This window comes from Anopheles merus, chromosome 3L, assembly GCF_017562075.2.
Source record: "Anopheles merus strain MAF chromosome 3L, AmerM5.1, whole genome shotgun sequence".
In the NCBI taxonomy this organism is placed as follows: Eukaryota; Metazoa; Arthropoda; class Insecta; order Diptera; family Culicidae; genus Anopheles; species Anopheles merus.
In genome coordinates, this window is record NC_054085.1 from 22381375 (window position 1) to 22398031 (window position 16657).

Consider the following 16657-nt stretch of genomic DNA (forward strand, 5'->3'; position numbering starts at 1 on the left):
GTTTCTGTCTTTTAATGATCTATTTTTATAAGACAGTTTATTATTTTCTATTCAGAACTTGATATATGCTGATTATATAGAAGATAAAAAAAAACTTGACAAAAAATCGGGCAAGTCAAAAGAACCAAAAAAGCAAATCACATGAACTAAGCAGGCTTGATAGGCCCTTCCAAAAGTGACGTGCAGATTAGTGATGTGCTCTCTAAAGCGCACCCGCGTCTTCCCCGTTCCCCCAGGGCTGGGAGTCGTCTGGAATCATTGTCGTCTGGAATCATAGTCGTCAGGGTCAGAGTCGTCCGGAGTCTTCCGTAGTCGTCCGGAGTTGATTGGAGTCATAGTCGTCAGGGTCGGAGCCGTCCGGAATCATCTGGAGTCGTCATCTGGAGTCGTCCAAAGTCATTTGGAGTTGTCGGGGGTCGTCCGGAGTTGTCCGGAGTCGGAGTCGTCCAGGGTTGTCTGGAGTCATAGTCGTCAGCGTCGGAGTCGTCCGAAGTCGTTTGAAGTCGGAGTCTTCCGGAGTTGGTTGCGAAATTATCGGAGTCGGATTGTTAACGACTCCGGAATTTTGCCAACTTTACCCATCACTATTGCAGATCCTATTGTGATTTTCAATTTCTCAAGGTCATTTTCCACCAAAAACGCAAACGGAACACTGTTCACGATTCCATTGAAAACCCCCAATTCGGATGTAGGCCAGCAAACGAGTACACCCGGGACATGTGTAAGTTTAGCAAACATTTTTTTAAGCACAGCAGTAGCAGTTTAACGTATTAATTCCATTCTAATCACGCACGGTTACAGTGTTTCGTGGTTAGTGAAACTTCGCACGTCCTATCAATTGATCACACATTCGCACCGACGGCTCTATCTCGCCCCTATTACGCCTATCACCGTCATTATCTATCACCGTTCTGTTTATCTATTCTGTCCAAAAAATTTATTACAAAACTTGCCGTTTTCCCCCCAAAGTATTACGTCCATACACAAGCACGCACACGCGCGTCTACGGTGATAGCGAGGAGCTTATCTTTTCTTCTGCTCTACTTCAGGTTGCCATGAGTCATTGATCAGACCAATCGATTTTTCGGCGGTGGGCGCTTTCGGCCGGTCCAGGCTCTTGCGCTTGATGCGAGCGTACGGGCCGACGGCCGGATCGGTAATGAAATCGTACAGCACCCGCACCCACGAGGTGTGCTGCGGCATCGTTTCGTAGTACTCCGGGGCAATCTTTTTCAGCTCGGGCAGGCGGCTTCCCGGGATGGCCGGGAAATCGTGATGCTCGTTGTGGTAGCCCACGTTAAACGTGATCCAGTTCAGTGGCCCATAGTACGAGTACGTTTCGAAGCCCTTCGCGAACATGTAGTGTTCGGCAATGAAGTGCCCGGCCACGGGATGTAGACCCATCGCCAGCACCGAACCGATCAGCAGGTACGCCATCATGCGCCAGCCAAACACCAGCACGACCAGCGCGTTGAACGTCAGCTGCACCGCCGTATTGATCAGCTCCAGCTTCGTCACGGGCAGCGGATTCACGAACAGGGGCCGCAACCCGTAAAAGAACGGCTGCAGGCAGACCCACACGAACTTGCCGAACGTGGTGCAGAACAGCTTCGCCTCGATCAGCGTCGGCACGTCCGGGTCGAGATCGTCGTCCGCCAGGTGGCGATGGTGCAGGTTGTGATACTTTTTGAACGAAACCGACATCGGCACACCGATCGGTAGGTTGCACCACATGCCGAAGTACCGGTTCGCCAGCGGGCGCGCGTACCCGAACGCCATGTTGTGCGATATCTCGTGGTTCGCCAGCATGAGCGAGTGGTTGATGACGCCCCCGAAACAGTACGCCACCAGGACGATCACCGGCCAGGACTGGTGCTGCATCACGTACAGCATGGCGATCTGCGTCAGCACCATGGCGGAGACGATGTACTTGAACTTGGGATCCGGCCCGAACAGCTTCTTGATGTGCGGGTACTTTTTCACCATCTCCTGCCGGCGGCGGGTGTGCGGTTGGTCATCGTACACCCACTCGAAATCGGTACGCGAAACGCGCTGGCCCATCGTGTTCGGTTTTCCTGCTTCTATTTTTTCTTTTGAGCCTGTTAGCGGACACTGCCGGACAACACCTCAACGGTCTAGGTGCTAATCCCTCCCGGGTTGGGGCGCTTGTCGTGGTGTCGGAACGTTTGCCCAGCTCACACTGCACCGATAATTGGAACGGGCCAAGCCAAACCGCGGAAACCCACTATCCAACGCCGCGGGAAAAGATAACATTATTTTCTATCGTCTGCTTATCTCAACCGATCAGGGTGCGCGCGCGCGCGTGTGTGTGTGTGTGAGCTGGTGGAACGCATTGGTGTGCACGGATACAAATATGGGGGAAGTTTAGGACCATCAATTATATCAATGTTTTGATACGTTATCGAACCACGTAGTGTGCAAACAGGCGACGGATTAGTTGCGAGTCACGTTCACCAAAAAACTTTGAATGAAAAAAAAATGTCATTCGTTTAGGAGAAATTGTTAAATCGCGTATCCTTACGTCCTTAAACAAATTTTTGAATAATGAATTTCTTAAAGTATCTATAAAGCAACATCACATTAAAACTTATCTAATTTGTACTGTTGCTGCTGTTGTTTTGGACATCTCCGATAGGAAAATTTTAAAATAACGGTTTCCTATTTGAAAGCACCACGACGTTCGCATACGATTTCGACCTGCACGTTTTGACAAGCATTGAGATTTAAGACTCATTTATTTTTTCCTTTCTCTGTTCGGTTTACCCTTCATTCCTAGCCCAACTGCTGCTCGTCCTGCTCTTTCTCGGCCACCAGCTCCGGGTGCATTTTGCGCAAGTGCATATTTAATAACGATTTGTAGCGGTACGATCTGCCACACAGGTCACACTGAAACAGCACACCGCTGTGCGTGCGTTCGTGGATGTTGCGCGCGTGCCTACTTTTGAACCGCTTCGGACACTTGCCGCACGCGTACGGTTGCTCGTCCGAGTGGACGCTCTTGTGCACTCGCAGCGCCCGTCTGGGAAGTAGATAAAATTGGACAACAACAAAAATGGAATTAAAGGTACAGAAACAAACAATGGAAAAAAAAAACCGGCACAGCGGTAGGGATGGTTTGCCTTCATACCTCACTTTAAACTGTTTGCCACAGATGTCACACTCCAAGGGCCGTACATTCGAGTGAATGCGCTTCATATGGTCGTGCAGGGCCGATTTTTGATTAAACTGCTTTGGGCACAGCTTACATTTTGCCCGCTCACCGATGCCGTGTTGGGCGAGCTACGGAACGAGACCAAAAATCAAGTCGTTTACAGCCACGCTTGTATTGTGATTGTGCTCCAGCCTACTAGACGCTACGTACCATGTGCGATTTGAGCGAGTTGCTACTCGTGTAACCCTTGCCGCACAGTTTGCACCGTTCGCAGAGCAGCTTCAGATGTACCGCACGCACGTGCTTGACCAGATTGCCTTTGTTGGTCATGGCGATCGGACAGTGGGGACAGGCGTGAACCCGCGCCTGCTTGTGCACAGAGTTGGTGTGCACGGACAGGCTGGTCACCAGCTTCCCGCATATGGTACACAGCTGCTGCTGTTTGTACGACTTTCTCGTGCGCATCGTACAAATTTCGCTCCCTTGTGATGAACTGTCGTGATGCTCGGCCGTGCTCGCTGCTGCCGCCCGCTGGACCACTGACCATTTGTATAGGATTGGCCCGGCACCAGAGTTGCCGTACTCATCGCTGTCGGACTGTGTGCCGGGATCGATGTAGTTCGCCGAGTAGTCTGCCGGCTCGACGTACGAACTATCACTATCACTTTCCTCTTCCTGGTGCGTGTATGAGTACTCCTGCTGGCCCGTACCGTCGGCGCGCTTGAAAACCGATTCATCTTCCTCTTCATACACTTGCTCATACTCATAATCGTCATCGTCGTCGTCGTCGTCGTCGTCGTCGGTGGTCGCTTGCTGGGAATCGCTTTTTTCGCCAACAGCCTCTTCGGTTTGTAACCCCTCCGTACTAGCGATCAGTACACCGGAAAGCACTTGAAAGAGGGCATCATTGTTGAGGCAGCATTGGCGAAATTTGGCCGACGCTGTCAGTTTCTGTGTGCACGCGAAACAGATCGCGTATGAGATGTTACCCTTTACGTTGATCTACAATGGGGGAATGTGGAATCCGTACATTAGCGTACATCAACAGTAGAGCCAGGAATCAGAATCGGTGCTTGGCGGAGGCAGCTGATTTTACCTTAATTCCGGTGAATCGTGCTACATCTTCAATCTTAAGCAAGGTGCCCAGCTTACTCGTTAATGGTCTCAGCAGCTGCTCGTCCTGGCACAAGCACAATCGGCAGATATTGTGTATTTCCCGCACTGCTTTCGCCATGCCGACGAGAGCTATTTTACAGTAAACAAAGCATTTGCAACAAGGAGTGACGCCGCTGTCAAACTGCCTATCAGCAACACAGGGTGGCACTGATGTTTGTAGCCGAAAGCAAATTGATAATTTAAAAATTGCGTTGATAGGGATCATTTTATTTAACAATTCGTTCGCACTGTCCCTTAACTTCTGCGATAAGGCACTGCAGTACATTAGAAGATACCACAGAGGATAGTGTGGGATATGACTGTTGCCGGAAGTACGATACCTCCTGCATAATAGCTCTAATCCTGTATTTATATTTATTATCCTGCGCTACAACCGCTTTGCGGTCATGGCCTGCCTCAGGAGTGGCCGAAACTGCTCACGATCTCGCGCCTTCGTCTGGCAGTCCGTTATCCCGGCCTTAATGGTGGACACATCCACGCCATCTTGCCACCTCAGTTTGGGCCTACCATGCCTCCTCTGTCCTTGTGCACGGCCTAAAAAGATTTTACGGGCTGGGTCGTCCGTTTCCATGCGTACAACATGGCCAGCAGACCGCGAGCCTGGCGAGCTTGATACGCTGCACGACAGTGACCGTTCAAATAGGCATAGAGCGACAACGTCGCGCGCGACAAAAAGTAGCTCAAGATTTAACTCCGCGTGGATCAAAGTAGCTCATTTTGCCCAGTCAACCTACATGCTTTTTGTTTAAAAACATTATTAGTTGAAATGTGTTAAAATTTATTTATTTGAGTTTTGAATAAGTCTGGCTCATAAACAAACTGGTGAAGATCTGATCAGTGGTTGATTTTCCGTTTCGGAATCCTCTTTGATAGTTTCCGACTATCTCTTCGACCTGCAGGACACAAGGCGATCCTGAAGGATCAGGAAGAATATTTTATAGCTTTTTGTCTTCTATAGTAGGTGGCAATAGCATGACACTATCTGTTAGTAGAGCCTCTAGCTGTTCGTTAAACTAGTCGTTGAGTAATTCATCAAAGTACTGCCTAAAAGGATGGCCAATCAGCCATCACAAGAAGCGCGATTCCATGGGTAATTCTGTAGCAGAACTCAATTGATCAGAGCGTAGAAAGCAATTATGTTTGGCAATTGTTAGCCATTTCCTAGAGTGAGTTAATGACCGGAATGCGATTATTGTAATTCACTGACGACAAACGAATTTATTTAATTCCTTTATTCGAGTTTTTTACACACACGACACTAACTAGAGCCAGAGTTTACGAGCTTCCAGGATCGCTAGATACAAGTGTCTTCGTGATATTGTGTAGCCTGTTGTAATGGTCGCGCAGATATATTTCATTGCTGAACGTTTTCCCGCAGTCCTTGCATTCGAACCGTTTGCCTTCGTTCGCGTGGTTAAGCTAGAAACACAAAAAAAAAAACACAAACATTTGCAACAGTGCGCTTACGGTAACGAATTTGAATTTACTTACCATATGATATCGGTACGTTTTGTGATGGATGAAGCCTTTGCCGCATATTTCACACGTTTTGCATATCTTTTTGACGTGTATCTGCTGGATGTGGCCCCGTAGGTTGGACACGTGCCTGAACGTAGCCGGACAGTGAGGGCACACTTCCAACCGTTCGTCCCTGTGGTACCGGACGTGGCTTTTCAGATGGTTCGTGAAGGCACCACACTCATCGCAGAGGTGTCGCTTCCTTTTGACGCGTGGGCGCTCCTGCAAGAACCAGCAGTCGTCCTCCTTCGGCGTCGGTGTCGGCATTGGTGCGAAAATTGGTTCCATCTCGTACCCATCGTTCACCAGCGGTTCCGGAATGCCGTCCGTCCGCTTTACGAACGATCCTTTTTTGACGCGCTGTTTGCGTTTACGGCGGGGCGGCTCATTGTAGTCTACCATCCAGAGGTCATCATAGGACATTGGTTCACCGATTTCAATGTAGTTGGCAGAGTGTGCAAAGTTTTCGTCATCGTCGGCGAATACATACTCGATCGACTCATCATTGCTAATGCAGGAAGCAGCTGGCGGACTGTACGCACGGTAATGCTCCTGCGGTAGCTGTGGTTGTACCACCGGATAATGCTGCTGCTGAACGATGGTCCGCTCTGGTATCTGCTGTGGACTCGCTAAAATCTCAATTTCATCCAAAGTCTCTATTTTAGCCAAGTTCTCAATTTTCATCGGAACGTCCTCAACCGTATCTGCCGGTTTCACTTCCTCTGCAAAGTCTTCGAAATCGCTGTCCAAATATTCGATCGTATCGCCGTACATTTCCTTCACGCTGGAAACCATCGCATCGTACAGCTCGTGGAAGAGGGCATCATTGCCCAGGCAGGTGTCCCGGAATATGGCGGTGTGTTTTAGATTTTCCGTACACTCCAGGCACATGGCGTATACCGTTTTGTTGTTCTCGTTTATCTGGAAAAAGAAACAACAACACAGAAAAGAGCGAATTAAAGTGCTTCATTCGTAAAAGCGTACTCGATGGCGTCAGTCGCCAACAGCCGCCTGCCCTTACGTCTATCCCGGTGAATCGTGCCACATCCTCTATCTCCAGTGAAAATTCCGGCGCTTCCGCTATTGGGATAAGATATTCTTCGTCCTGCGAGAGACAAAATCGACAAATTTTCACCATTTTCAGCGTAGCCGCGTCCTCCATTGTGAAGCGATTGTGAGCATTTGTTGGTAAATAGAGGGTGAGCAGGGATTGCCAAGAACTGTCAAAACGATGCTAGCGCGCAAATCGCACCACCACACGCACACACACGCACGCACACCAGCGCCGATGTTTGTGTGAGTAATAGTGATGTGCACACTCACGATTCCGATCCGATTGCAACTCCAGCCAAATGGGAAACATTAGTCCCGGTTGTCCGGAATCAGAGTCGGTCGGAGTCAACTGGAGCCGTCCGATGCAATGTGCTTGTGATCAGGCATTTCCTTTCGCTGTGTTTTTTGTCTTTCACTTTGCACTTCGTATACATTCATCCTTGTTCCGAAGGCCAACTCCGGCCGACTTCGGACGACGCCGATTCCGGACGACTTCGGACGACCCAGCGAGAAAAATCGGGCTAAAATAATCCCTATCTTACCGCTAAGGTACCGGTAAATTAAGAGTAATTTAATGGTAAATTAGCAGTTGTTAATTTATCTATTCGAGCAATTTTGATAGATTCTTTTCCTTCCTCTTTATTATTTCTATTTTTCGGTCAATATTTATCAACATAACAAAAAATACGTTAAATTATAGTTTAATGGTTATATTTCATCTTTTCCTTGTATTATACAAACGATTACGATGTTTTTGTTTCAGCAAACTCAACTGGAACAGCCGCTTCACCCAGAGAAGGTTATGTACAATTAGCACATAAATCTTCCATAAAATGTTCATTAAAAACAACACTCTTTATGTTCTTATTTACAACTTTACAATGTTAACAATCGACAACACTTCGTACTGCTAAATTTATCTTAAATTGCTGTTGTGACAGACAGAAAACTGCTCAAATGAGTAAGTTAACAGAAGGCTGTCTGGCTGGGGATTCTGGACGACTACGGTTGATTCCGGACGACAACGGATGTCTCGAGATATAGCTGGGCGCTGGGATTTATCTTCCGGAGTCAGATCGGACACGACTCCGGATTTGTACCAACTTTACCCATCTATAGCGAAGAAGTACTGCAGGCATGCAACAAATGTAGGAAATATACTTTAAAAAAGCACATGGCGTGGTTCTGGAAGCATTTCGCTTACGCTTATTAGCTGTTATAAAATTGATTAAAAAGATATTCATCTTAAACAATTTAATTATATTTTGCCTTGAGAGACATTTGTTCAGTTCTTTCGCAAAGGCGATCGGTAAGATCTTTTTTAACAGATCGATTTCTGATGCTATTATTTCCTTTTGCTGGCATCGTAGCCGTCTCTAATTTAGCAAATATGAGTAAATCATAAATATTTGCCGAAGAGAATATTCTTAAAGTTTGATGAATTATTCACATTTACCATAAACTTGTTTTTATCGTTTCCTTACGTTCCATCGTCCGAAGCTAAAAATTAAAGTAATTTTTTTAAATACTTTCGTGAAAATTAAAAAAAGAATAAATACCATTGAATAAACTAATAAATACCTCCTCCTGTATAACACGAAATATTTGTTCTCCCTACTAATCAACACCACCATTCTTGGTCAGAGAATTTCTTCGTTCCGTGTTCAGCTTCGAAATTGGCGAGTTAAGCTCATGTATGCTCAAGCTCATAATATAATACTAGGTACAGATGGATGAGCTAAATCATTGCAAATCAAACTCAATTGTCGAACGGCATCAGTCGCAGCCCTGTGCCTGGAAGAATTGATTGCTACGCGCTGCTGGCAGGTACCGTATCCTCGTTTTCCACCAGTACTTCCGGGTGCGATCGTTTCATATGCATTCTCATCAGAGCCTTATAGCGATACGGTCTACGGCAGACGTCGCATTCGTAGAGGAGCCCACTGTGAGCCTGTTCGTGGATTCGCCTCGCGTACTGGCTTTTAAAACGTTTGCCACATTCGCTACACTCGTACGGTCGCTCCGACGAGTGCGATCGGCCGTGTTTCTTCAAATCATACCTTAAAAATAAAATAAAATACATATATATTTTTGATCCGTTAACCCATCTCGGGCGCAATGTGTTACCTCGAGGAGAAAAATGCACCGCATAAGCTGCACTCGAATTTGGTCGCATTGCTATGACACTTTTTCACATGCCCACGCAAGCCGCTCGCGTGCCGAAACACTTTCGGGCACACTTTGCACTTGTGCGTGTCACCGATGCCGTGATGCACGAGCTATAGAACCCGGGAGAAAGAAGAGAAAAATACCATTTACACACGGGTTGGCAATACGAGCACACATCCCGTGCCACACTTACCATGTGGGACACGAGGGAATTGTTGTGCGTAAATCCTTTGCCACACAGTTCGCACGATTTGCGTATCCTCTTCTCGTGCACTGCCTCGATGTGCCGCAGCAGGTTCGAGTATTCCACCATCTCCACCGGACAGTGAGGGCAGGCGTGTTTGATCAGCTTGGAATGGTTCAGCGTGTGTCGGGGCAGATCGTTGATCAGTACACCGCACGTGTCGCACAGATATTTTCGTTGCTTTTGCTTCGGCCTTGTCCGTGCCCGTGGTTCGGTCGGTCGGGGGGATGAAGCTTGCTCCTCGTTGACGCCTTTTGCCCGCTGTGTGGCTGGAGTGGGCGAACGGATTTGCCTATCGGTCGGTTGCGCACGGTGGAACCAACCATCTTCACCAATTTCGCCTTCGTCTGACAGGGACGGATCGCCCGGAACAATGTAGTTGGCCGAGTAGAAGAAATCGGTTTCTTCCGTCACCGGCTCATCGATACTAAACTCCTCTTGCTGTTTTTCGTACAGTTCCGATACGACATTTGCGTTATCCAATTCCTCATTTCCGTGCTGGATAACCTCAACAATGAATTCCTCTACGAGATAATCGCTAGATTCATACTGGAAATTGCCAGTGTCATCGTACGGCTCGTCGCTGACCTGGTTCTTCGCTGGATCGGAATCGATATTGTCCAGAGTGTCAGTTGGGGTGTCTACCTCCGGTTCGCCGGTTGAGGCAACGAGCTCGTGCAGCTGTTGGAATAGCACATTCTTACTAATGCATGCCTTCCGGAACTCGGCAGACTGTTTCAGCTTGATGATACAATTTACACACACCCGTGCGGTGGAATCTTCATCTGTATCGAGCTACAAACGAGAAAGAAACGAGAGATCGTTAGAAGCTTTGCCCGGTAAAAGCTGAGCACACACAGCAAGGATATAGGATAGGGTAGCTTACCAGAATACCGGTAAAATGATCTATTTCCTCGAGGGTGATGGAAGAATTTGTAAGGATTTTTACGGGAACCAAGCAATTATCGTCCCGGCACAGACAAAAGCGACAAATGAGCAGCAAGCTTGGCGGAGCGCTGTTTTCCATTGCGAAGCTGTCCGCAAACTGCGTGTAAACAATGCGCTCGACTCAGCTGTAGCGATGTTGACCCATCGCACCGTGCTACCACGCGCAGCACAGTAAAGTGTGTGAGCACAAATGCACACTCAATAAAATTGTGGTAGCACTTATAGCACAATTTTCTGCCATTGGGTAGGTGTGCCAATTGTTGTGCTATGGACAAAAAGATCAAAATTAAGAAAATAATGTGATTATTTTCGGTTTCATATAAATGTATTCGGCCGGTCTAGTGGTACAGTCGTCAAATCGTACGACGTAACAAAGATATTTGTCTGTCTATCTACTTCACTATTGATTATGAAATTTTTGTTCAGTAGTTTTGTGACAATTCTTGTTTTAGTTCAAACGCTGTATAAACTCGTCCGTAATTGGTGCATCTAAGACAGCGTTCTAATCTTGTTGCGCGCGACATTGTTGCTCGGAAACATATCGCTGAGGTGGTCTATGAATGTTGGTGGTCTATGAATGAATATGCTGGCAACATTTCGCTTTGACATTGTTTAGCGTCAAAAAATTGCCAATTAACAGCTCAGAGTTTATTTTTTATCATTCACTTTTTGAATAAAGTGTTGAAAAAATAAAATATACACCAAAATTGTATCATAAATGCTTAAAATCCAAATTTAGCGGATGCCAACAAAACGCACACTGCTGCTGTGTCATTTCATACACCCGCCCAAGCGACAAAATCGACATGCTTTCTCGCTCTCTCAGGTTTACTGATCTATTGGGTAGAATGAGAAAGCATGTCGATTTTGTTAGTTTGGCGATTACCATGACCAAGGTAAATAGAAAATGTTGCCAGACAAAAATCAAATTGGTTTGAATTTGGCCGGCAACAAAGTTGCGCTAGCTGTCAAAATCCATACATTTTTCCACCAACAATGTTGCGCGCAACAAGATTAGGCCCCAGTGCCTAACCTACCACAAAATTATGCGGTAGCACAAAAGTGGTACCACCCAAGGACCGTAAAGATATCAGGTCAAGTTATAAGCCCGCTTTGACAGCTAGGTGGAAGAAGAATCGACGAAGAAAACTGACAGTTAGTTTTCCGCGTTTGGCGAACGCTTCTAGTTCTCGAAGGAAAATTTCCATTTTAAATCACGGGCTGTGTTCACCCAAATTGATCTCCACCAAATATTGACCATGCAAAACGTAAAAAATCCATCAATACATATACAAGCGGAAAACCATCTGTCAAAATCGGAGCCCAGGGGGGGGGATCGCCAAAAGCGCTATAACTACACCTCATTATACATTCCACCTTGGGTACCACCCAAGGTGGAATGTATAATGAGGTGTAGTTATAGCGCTTTTGGCGATCCCCCCCCTGGGCTCCGATTTTGACAGATGGTTTTCCGCTTGCATATGTATTGATGGATTGTTTACGTTTTGCATGGTCAATATTTGGTGGAGATCAATTTGGGTGAATATTTTAGTTTATTAGAACACAGCCCGTGATTTAACATGGAAATTTTCCATCGAGAACAAGAAGCGCTCGCCAAACTCGGAAAACTAACTGTCAGTTTTCTTCGTCGATTCTTCTTCCTCCTAGCTGTCAAAACGGGCTTATAACTTGACCTGATATCTTTACGGTCCTTGGTACCACCATAATACCGCACACTGAATTGTGCGTGGTAGCACCGCACAACATGGTAAAAAGTGCTACTTGGCCCATCACTACCCAGCTGCGTGCTGTCAAACCGTTCACAACAATCATCTGTATTTGAAAGAAATGTGTGTATTTTTGGAAAATTTTGTTTGGAATATGCTTGTCCCAGCATAATTTGCACCGATCACCATCACGATGGAGTGCGCGGTTCCGGATGAATTAATAAATGTGTGCCGGTTTTGCTTGTGCGAGGACGATGATTGTTTGATTCCTATCGAGGATTTGCTCGACTTTGAAATTACAACGGAAGATTTAGAACGATTCTCCGGGATAGAGGTAAGCGACATGGTTTGCTCTACCTCATACCGTAGCTGTTTGTAAACAAATGATCAATTTTACTTGGATTTGCAGATAAACGACGACAACAAGGCAACGTTCTCAGTATGTATGGACTGTACCAGCAAGCTGAAAGTATCAGCCACCTTCCGCAACACGTGCCTCAAAAATGATCCGCTTTTTCGCGATCTGTACAAAGTGCTGGTTGCTAGCGGCAAGGAAAGGCTGCAGAAAGTCGTCGCTCGTATCGAGCTATCGGATACAGACGATGGAATGGACGATGAAGACGCTCAAACCAAACCGGTGGTAATCTATCTAAACGATCCCCTGTGGAAACCATCGAAACAAAGCGTACCGGAAGTACCTTCCGAGCCGAAGCTGCCGAAACGATCAGTCGAAATTCCGGCAATGATTACGGATGACGACGATGCTACCCAGCACAGTGAAGCGTTTTCGTGCACAAGCACCACCGATGAGGTTGTGTGCGATGGCGAGCTCTTTGCGTACTCGGCCAACTACATCGAGCCGGGCGAGGTACTGTTCGATCCGAACGAGATGTGGCAGATGTTTATCGATTGGGGCGGTAGCTTAAACCCACCACCTCCTCCCGACGTTCCGTATGTCTATGTAAAGGGAAAGCGCAAATTCCACATGTGCGAGATATGCGGGCTTTTTGTAAATTGCCTTCGGCGACATTATGATAATCACAGCGAGGAGCCAGCGTACAGTTGCCCACACTGTCCGGTAAAGATGAAGCAGAAGAGCAACATCTCCCAGCACATACTGCAAGTTCATCTCCGAAAGCCGAATAAAACGTGCAAAATATGCGACAAAAGCTTCATTCATCACAAGACGTACCGATACCATATGGTTAGTATTGGACAGAATGGTGCAGAATGTGTGAAGGCAATTGAAAATGCAATCCTCTATTCTTCCTTTCAGCTCACTCACGAGGGAGAAGGAAAAACGTTCGAATGTCCGGACTGTGAGAAAACCTTCCCGAACGCCATCTACTTACGGGATCACGTAAATCGGCTTCATAACGCAGCGAAAGCAGCGAAGAAACCCCAGGAACCAGGAGAAAAGGTGCGAAGGTAAGCGAACGTTACCGTCCGTTTTCAGGGAAGTTAGTGATCTTATCATGTGTCTTGTATCTTTTAGAAAACGAAACCGATCGCAAATGCAGTCAGCCAAAGTAATAGTTCGCCAGACACCTTAGTCACGTGTCGTTCGTCCCGGTACGGTGCACTAGCACAAATTCAAACCGTACCCGAATTTACTACGAATTTTATTATCTTTTTTCGATTCGGTTGTTTCTATCCAAACGTTGGATGGTAAATTACAACACCGATACGTTTCTTTTATAACATTACGTGTAAACATTCTTTCGAGAAATTCTTCGATAGCCCTGTGAATATTATAGTATTACTGTCGACGCGATCAACAATGATGATGAGTACCATTTGTAAGGAGTTGTTGTTGTTTTCCATGAAGCGCCATCCGAAATGTAGCGCAAGTTCAACTTAAATTAAACTTTAAATCGACTGTATATTACCTTGCTCGGTAGGAAGTCCAATATTAAAAGACATCAATGTTTAACTCTGTCACTGGCAACAAAAAAAAACATCATATTCCATGAGACCGGGCTACTCGGGTAGTCACCGAAAATGACCGCAAAATAAACGGCACGCGTTCCTCTCGAATTTCCCCGCGTAAATCGAATCTCGTGATTTTCAACCAAAATATCACTTGTTTTCATATAATTTTGTAAGTAAGGGGTCACTTCACTGATTTTAGTCACTTTAATTAATTATTTGATTTGATTCTGACTAAATACAACAGTTTTAAACCTTTTGAAATAGTTTTGAACATTTCATCAAAAGGGAAATTATTTGGCATTTTACAATTGATGTGTTAAATCAGTACAATTTGTTCAAGGAATTGTCAAATTTAGAAAACCACGTACCTCCGAATCTGCGTATAAGAGATACCGTGTATCTCGGGAACTACCTGTATTTCAATATGGATGCGCATAACAATGACTGAATGTTTCTCTCGGATCGGTTGATTTGGGTAGACAGAACTTCTAAAGCAACTCCTTATTCGGATATAGCAGCAATATCGATTGTAGGAGATGTACGGTACTATAGTTAGAAAGCGTTTTAGTATACTGGAAGTTAAAAATACATTAACATTGATGGCTCATTCGTCTGCCGATGGTGGCTTGTAAGCAGATTTAGATCCTCAGTCCGAGTCGGGGTAGATGCGGTTATCTTCTGGATTGCGTGATCGGATTCTTTTTCTGAAAAAAAAGCACAGCAAATTACCATTAACTATTCGTCAAAATCGGTTCCATTCTAGCATGCGCTAAGAAAAGGCAATTCCCTTACTTTTTCACGGTTTCTTCCGAGTCCTTGGGTTTAACTTTTTTCGCCGCATTATGCACCCTTTTAATGTGGTCCCGCAGGTAGATTGAATTGGTGAATGTTTTCGAGCAGTCTTTGCATTCGAACGTATTTCCCTCGTCTTGGTGTGTAATCTGGGAAGGAAGAAAGCACAACAGCGCGTTGAGCGAGAGTGGAAGAAGAGAGTGGGAGCTAGAGCACGTTTCCCAATACCAACCATATGGTATCTGTACGTTTTATGGTGGACGAAGCCTTTGCCGCAGATTTCGCACGTTTTCGAGACGAGCTTAAAGTGCACCGTGTGGATGTGTTCGTTGATACTTTTCTGTGCCTTCATTTTCACCGGACAGTACGGACAGCCAACCGTAGCCACCGTGCTGTGGTCCAGGTAGTGGGTAGGAATGTGGCCAACCTTCAGCCCGCACAGATCGCACAGATGCAGTTTGCGCTTGCCCTTTTCGCGCGGATGGCGCTGAACGGCTGGGGGCGTCGGATTTAAGCTCATGTCCCAATCGGACGGTCTGTACATCGGCTCCTCAATGTGTAACACTTCGCCGGGTTTGATGTAGTTGGCCGAGTAGTTAAACTCATCGTCACTGCTGAGCTCGATCGTGTCGCAGGGCTGGTTGGCGGCCTCTACTTCCAGTGCGGCTTCCTCAGCCTCCCGCAAGGCCTGTTCTGCGGCGGCCGCCGCTTCCTTCGCTTCGATGCGTGCCGCCTTTACTTTGGCGATCAGGTCCGCGCACAGCTCGCGAAAGGCGGCATCGTTGGTTAGGCAGCAGTGCCGGAAGTAGGAACAGACCTGTATCTTGTTCGTACATTTCACGCACAACGCGATTTCTCCATAGTCCTCCTCCTCTATCTGCAAGGGTGTGGTGGTAGGCATTTTAAACGGGAGGGAGTTAGAAAACGCAAGGCCATTGTGGCTGGCAAGCGCACCGCTTCTCACCTGGATGCCTGTAAACAGCAGAATGTCCTCGATCGTAAGCGTTAGTAGTAATACGTTCTCTATGGGAATCAAATCTTCCTCATCGCGGGACAGACAAAATCGGCAAATATGCAACAAACTTTGCGGGGCTTCTTGTTCGGCTTCTTTTTGTTCTGTGTTGCAAGAAAGGGAATCTTGCAAGGGAGCATCGTCGCTCGCCATCCTGCTGTTGCTGCTGCTGTGCGGAATATTGTTGGTAAACAACGATGTGATGATGCTCGAAGGAGCTGTCAAAATTAGCACCGTTTCGGCCCTTCACACTAGTGATGGGTAAAGTTGGGGAAAAAAATCCAGAGTCGACTCCGATCCGACTCTGACCTTTTCGGAACTGACTTCGGAAGGTAGGTTCGACCGACATCATCGTCTAGAATCGGTTTCGTCCGGTGACGGTGTAGTTGTTCGGAGTTTCAGTCATCCGGGGTCAGTTTAGTCTGGAATCGGAGCTATCCGATCCGGAGTTGGAGTCGGCCGGAATCGGAGTGAGATATAATCTAGTTAACTCTGAAGGGCTATTTATAACAAATTGTGCATTACAGAGTTTTCCAAGAGTTCTCAAAGCTGTGGGACACTTTATTGACTTTTTTCTTACAGGGTTTCCCACGATTTATTGGTCAGTTCCCATGATTTTTTGGTGCGTTCCCACGATTTTTTGGTCGTATCCCATAGATTTTTGGTTCGTTCCCATAATTTATTGGTATTTTCCGATTGGATATCAATACAATTGGACCAAAAAATTCTGGGAAACGACCAAAAAATCGTGGGAACGCATCAACAAAATATGGGAACCCACCAAAAATTGATGGGAACCGACCAATAAATCGTGGGAAACCCTGTAAGTGAAATGAACTTAATGTAACGGGAATTGGACTCTATAGCACCCTTGTTGGATAAATCCAATAGGAATTTCCAACGAGCCTGTCCAA

The 16657-nt window shown here is 46.4% G+C and overlaps 5 protein-coding genes across 7 annotated transcripts; 1 reads left to right on the top strand and 4 right to left on the bottom strand.

The window, feature by feature from the left end:
* The first annotated feature begins 226 nt into the window (after positions 1 to 226).
* LOC121600565 (serendipity locus protein beta-like) lies at positions 227 to 13869 on the top strand. Of its 3 annotated transcripts, XM_041929267.1 has the most exons (5): positions 227 to 721; positions 12175 to 12341; positions 12417 to 13211; positions 13284 to 13427; positions 13503 to 13869. In XM_041929267.1, exons 2-5 carry the CDS (start codon positions 12201 to 12203, stop codon positions 13677 to 13679), a joined length of 1257 nt encoding a protein of 418 aa, XP_041785201.1. In that variant the 5' UTR covers positions 227 to 721; positions 12175 to 12200; the 3' UTR covers positions 13680 to 13869. The 3 variants fall into 3 exon arrangements, with proteins under 3 accessions (XP_041785201.1, XP_041785200.1, XP_041785202.1); XM_041929266.1 differs by lacking the exon at positions 227 to 721 and having other exon boundaries at positions 11994 to 12341; XM_041929268.1 differs by lacking the exon at positions 227 to 721 and having other exon boundaries at positions 11997 to 12341; positions 13284 to 13435; positions 13503 to 13662.
* Positions 723 to 2210, bottom strand: LOC121600572 (sphingolipid delta(4)-desaturase DES1-like). Its single transcript, XM_041929275.1, has one exon. The coding sequence runs from the start codon at positions 2059 to 2061 to the stop codon at positions 1024 to 1026; it is 1038 nt and encodes a 345-aa protein (XP_041785209.1). The 5' UTR covers positions 2062 to 2210; the 3' UTR covers positions 723 to 1023.
* Positions 2097 to 4561, bottom strand: LOC121600561 (zinc finger protein 652-B-like). The gene is made up of 4 exons (XM_041929261.1): positions 4269 to 4561; positions 3383 to 4174; positions 3149 to 3300; positions 2097 to 3040 (listed from the first exon to the last, which is right to left on the bottom strand). The coding sequence occupies exons 1-4, from the start codon at positions 4551 to 4553 to the stop codon at positions 2794 to 2796; spliced, it is 1476 nt and encodes a 491-aa protein (XP_041785195.1). The 5' UTR covers positions 4554 to 4561; the 3' UTR covers positions 2097 to 2793.
* LOC121600567 (zinc finger protein 628-like) lies at positions 5561 to 7224 on the bottom strand. The gene is made up of 3 exons (XM_041929270.1): positions 6888 to 7224; positions 5840 to 6787; positions 5561 to 5767 (listed from the first exon to the last, which is right to left on the bottom strand). The coding sequence occupies exons 1-3, from the start codon at positions 7026 to 7028 to the stop codon at positions 5624 to 5626; spliced, it is 1233 nt and encodes a 410-aa protein (XP_041785204.1). The 5' UTR covers positions 7029 to 7224; the 3' UTR covers positions 5561 to 5623.
* Positions 13870 to 14239: 370 nt separating the features above from the next.
* On the bottom strand, positions 14240 to 16196 carry LOC121600570 (serendipity locus protein beta-like). The gene is made up of 4 exons (XM_041929273.1): positions 15696 to 16196; positions 14964 to 15608; positions 14732 to 14880; positions 14240 to 14643 (listed from the first exon to the last, which is right to left on the bottom strand). Exons 1-4 carry the CDS (start codon positions 15894 to 15896, stop codon positions 14586 to 14588), a joined length of 1053 nt encoding a protein of 350 aa, XP_041785207.1. The 5' UTR covers positions 15897 to 16196; the 3' UTR covers positions 14240 to 14585.
* Positions 16197 to 16657: the final 461 nt, after the last annotated feature.

Bases quoted from the DNA above. Each gene is read 5' to 3' on its own strand.
- LOC121600572 (XM_041929275.1), bottom strand. From the start codon at position 2,061: ATGGGCCAGCGCGTTTCGCGTACCGATTTCGAGTGGGTGTACGATGAC.
- LOC121600561 (XM_041929261.1), bottom strand. From the start codon at position 4,553: ATGATCCCTATCAACGCAATTTTTAAATTATCAATTTGCTTTCGGCTA. The intron at 3,301-3,382 runs GTACGTAGCGTC...CTCGTTCCGTAG, and splicing joins ACTCGCTCAAATCGCACATG to CTCGCCCAACACGGCATCGG. The intron at 3,041-3,148 runs GTATGAAGGCAA...TCTACTTCCCAG, and splicing joins GGCAAACAGTTTAAAGTGAG to ACGGGCGCTGCGAGTGCACA.
- LOC121600567 (XM_041929270.1), bottom strand. From the start codon at position 7,028: ATGGAGGACGCGGCTACGCTGAAAATGGTGAAAATTTGTCGATTTTGT. The intron at 6,788-6,887 runs GTAAGGGCAGGC...TTCTTTTTCCAG, and splicing joins CACGATTCACCGGGATAGAC to ATAAACGAGAACAACAAAAC. The intron at 5,768-5,839 runs GTAAGTAAATTC...TTGTGTTTCTAG, and splicing joins AAACGTACCGATATCATATG to CTTAACCACGCGAACGAAGG.
- LOC121600565 (XM_041929267.1), top strand. From the start codon at position 12,201: ATGGAGTGCGCGGTTCCGGATGAATTAATAAATGTGTGCCGGTTTTGC. The intron at 12,342-12,416 runs GTAAGCGACATG...TTGGATTTGCAG, and splicing joins AACGATTCTCCGGGATAGAG to ATAAACGACGACAACAAGGC. The intron at 13,428-13,502 runs GTGCGAAGGTAA...TGTATCTTTTAG, and splicing joins CCCAGGAACCAGGAGAAAAG to AAAACGAAACCGATCGCAAA.
- LOC121600570 (XM_041929273.1), bottom strand. From the start codon at position 15,896: ATGGCGAGCGACGATGCTCCCTTGCAAGATTCCCTTTCTTGCAACACA. The intron at 14,881-14,963 runs GTTGGTATTGGG...CTTCCTTCCCAG, and splicing joins AAACGTACAGATACCATATG to ATTACACACCAAGACGAGGG. The intron at 14,644-14,731 runs GTAAGGGAATTG...CTTTTTTTTCAG, and splicing joins TCGGAAGAAACCGTGAAAAA to AAAAAGAATCCGATCACGCA.